At 35.1% G+C, this 359-nt stretch overlaps 1 protein-coding gene across 1 annotated transcript in view; it reads right to left on the bottom strand.

Moving 5' to 3' along the window:
• The window catches only part of LOC119594207 (immunoglobulin-binding protein 1-like), a gene marked incomplete in the record, with an annotated part of 9232 nt that overhangs the window by 5951 nt on the left and 2922 nt on the right, over positions 1-359 (bottom strand). The window contains 1 exon segment of the mRNA XM_037943278.1: positions 64-180. Within this exon segment, the coding sequence (XP_037799206.1) occupies positions 64-180 (117 nt within the window).

Below are 359 nucleotides of genomic sequence, written 5' to 3'. Positions count from 1 at the left end.
CATGTTCCTTTAATCCATTCCCCTTACACATCAAAAATGTATATGAGAAACTAAGAAACTAACTTGAGAGGTTTGGGCTTTGGTGCTTCTTCTGCATCAGGTAGCGTGCCTTTCATCCTCATAGCAGCCATCTCTGCTAACATGTTACGTTCCATTGTCACACTCTCTAACTCTTCAAGGCTGAATGAAAGAAAAGTCAATAAACATTGGAAATTAATAAAATGTGAAATATAATGAGAGTTATATCTGTGTGAAATGTGAATTGGTGAATGAATTAATGTGAGTGAGAAGTGAAATGAGATATTCCTCTTTATTGTCACTGATATCTTTATAGGATCTTTAAATTTATCAGACCAGGG

This window comes from Penaeus monodon, chromosome 33 (genome assembly GCF_015228065.2).
Source record: "Penaeus monodon isolate SGIC_2016 chromosome 33, NSTDA_Pmon_1, whole genome shotgun sequence".
In the NCBI taxonomy this organism is placed as follows: domain Eukaryota; kingdom Metazoa; phylum Arthropoda; class Malacostraca; order Decapoda; family Penaeidae; genus Penaeus; species Penaeus monodon.
This window is presented reverse-complemented; position numbering and strand designations above follow the sequence as displayed.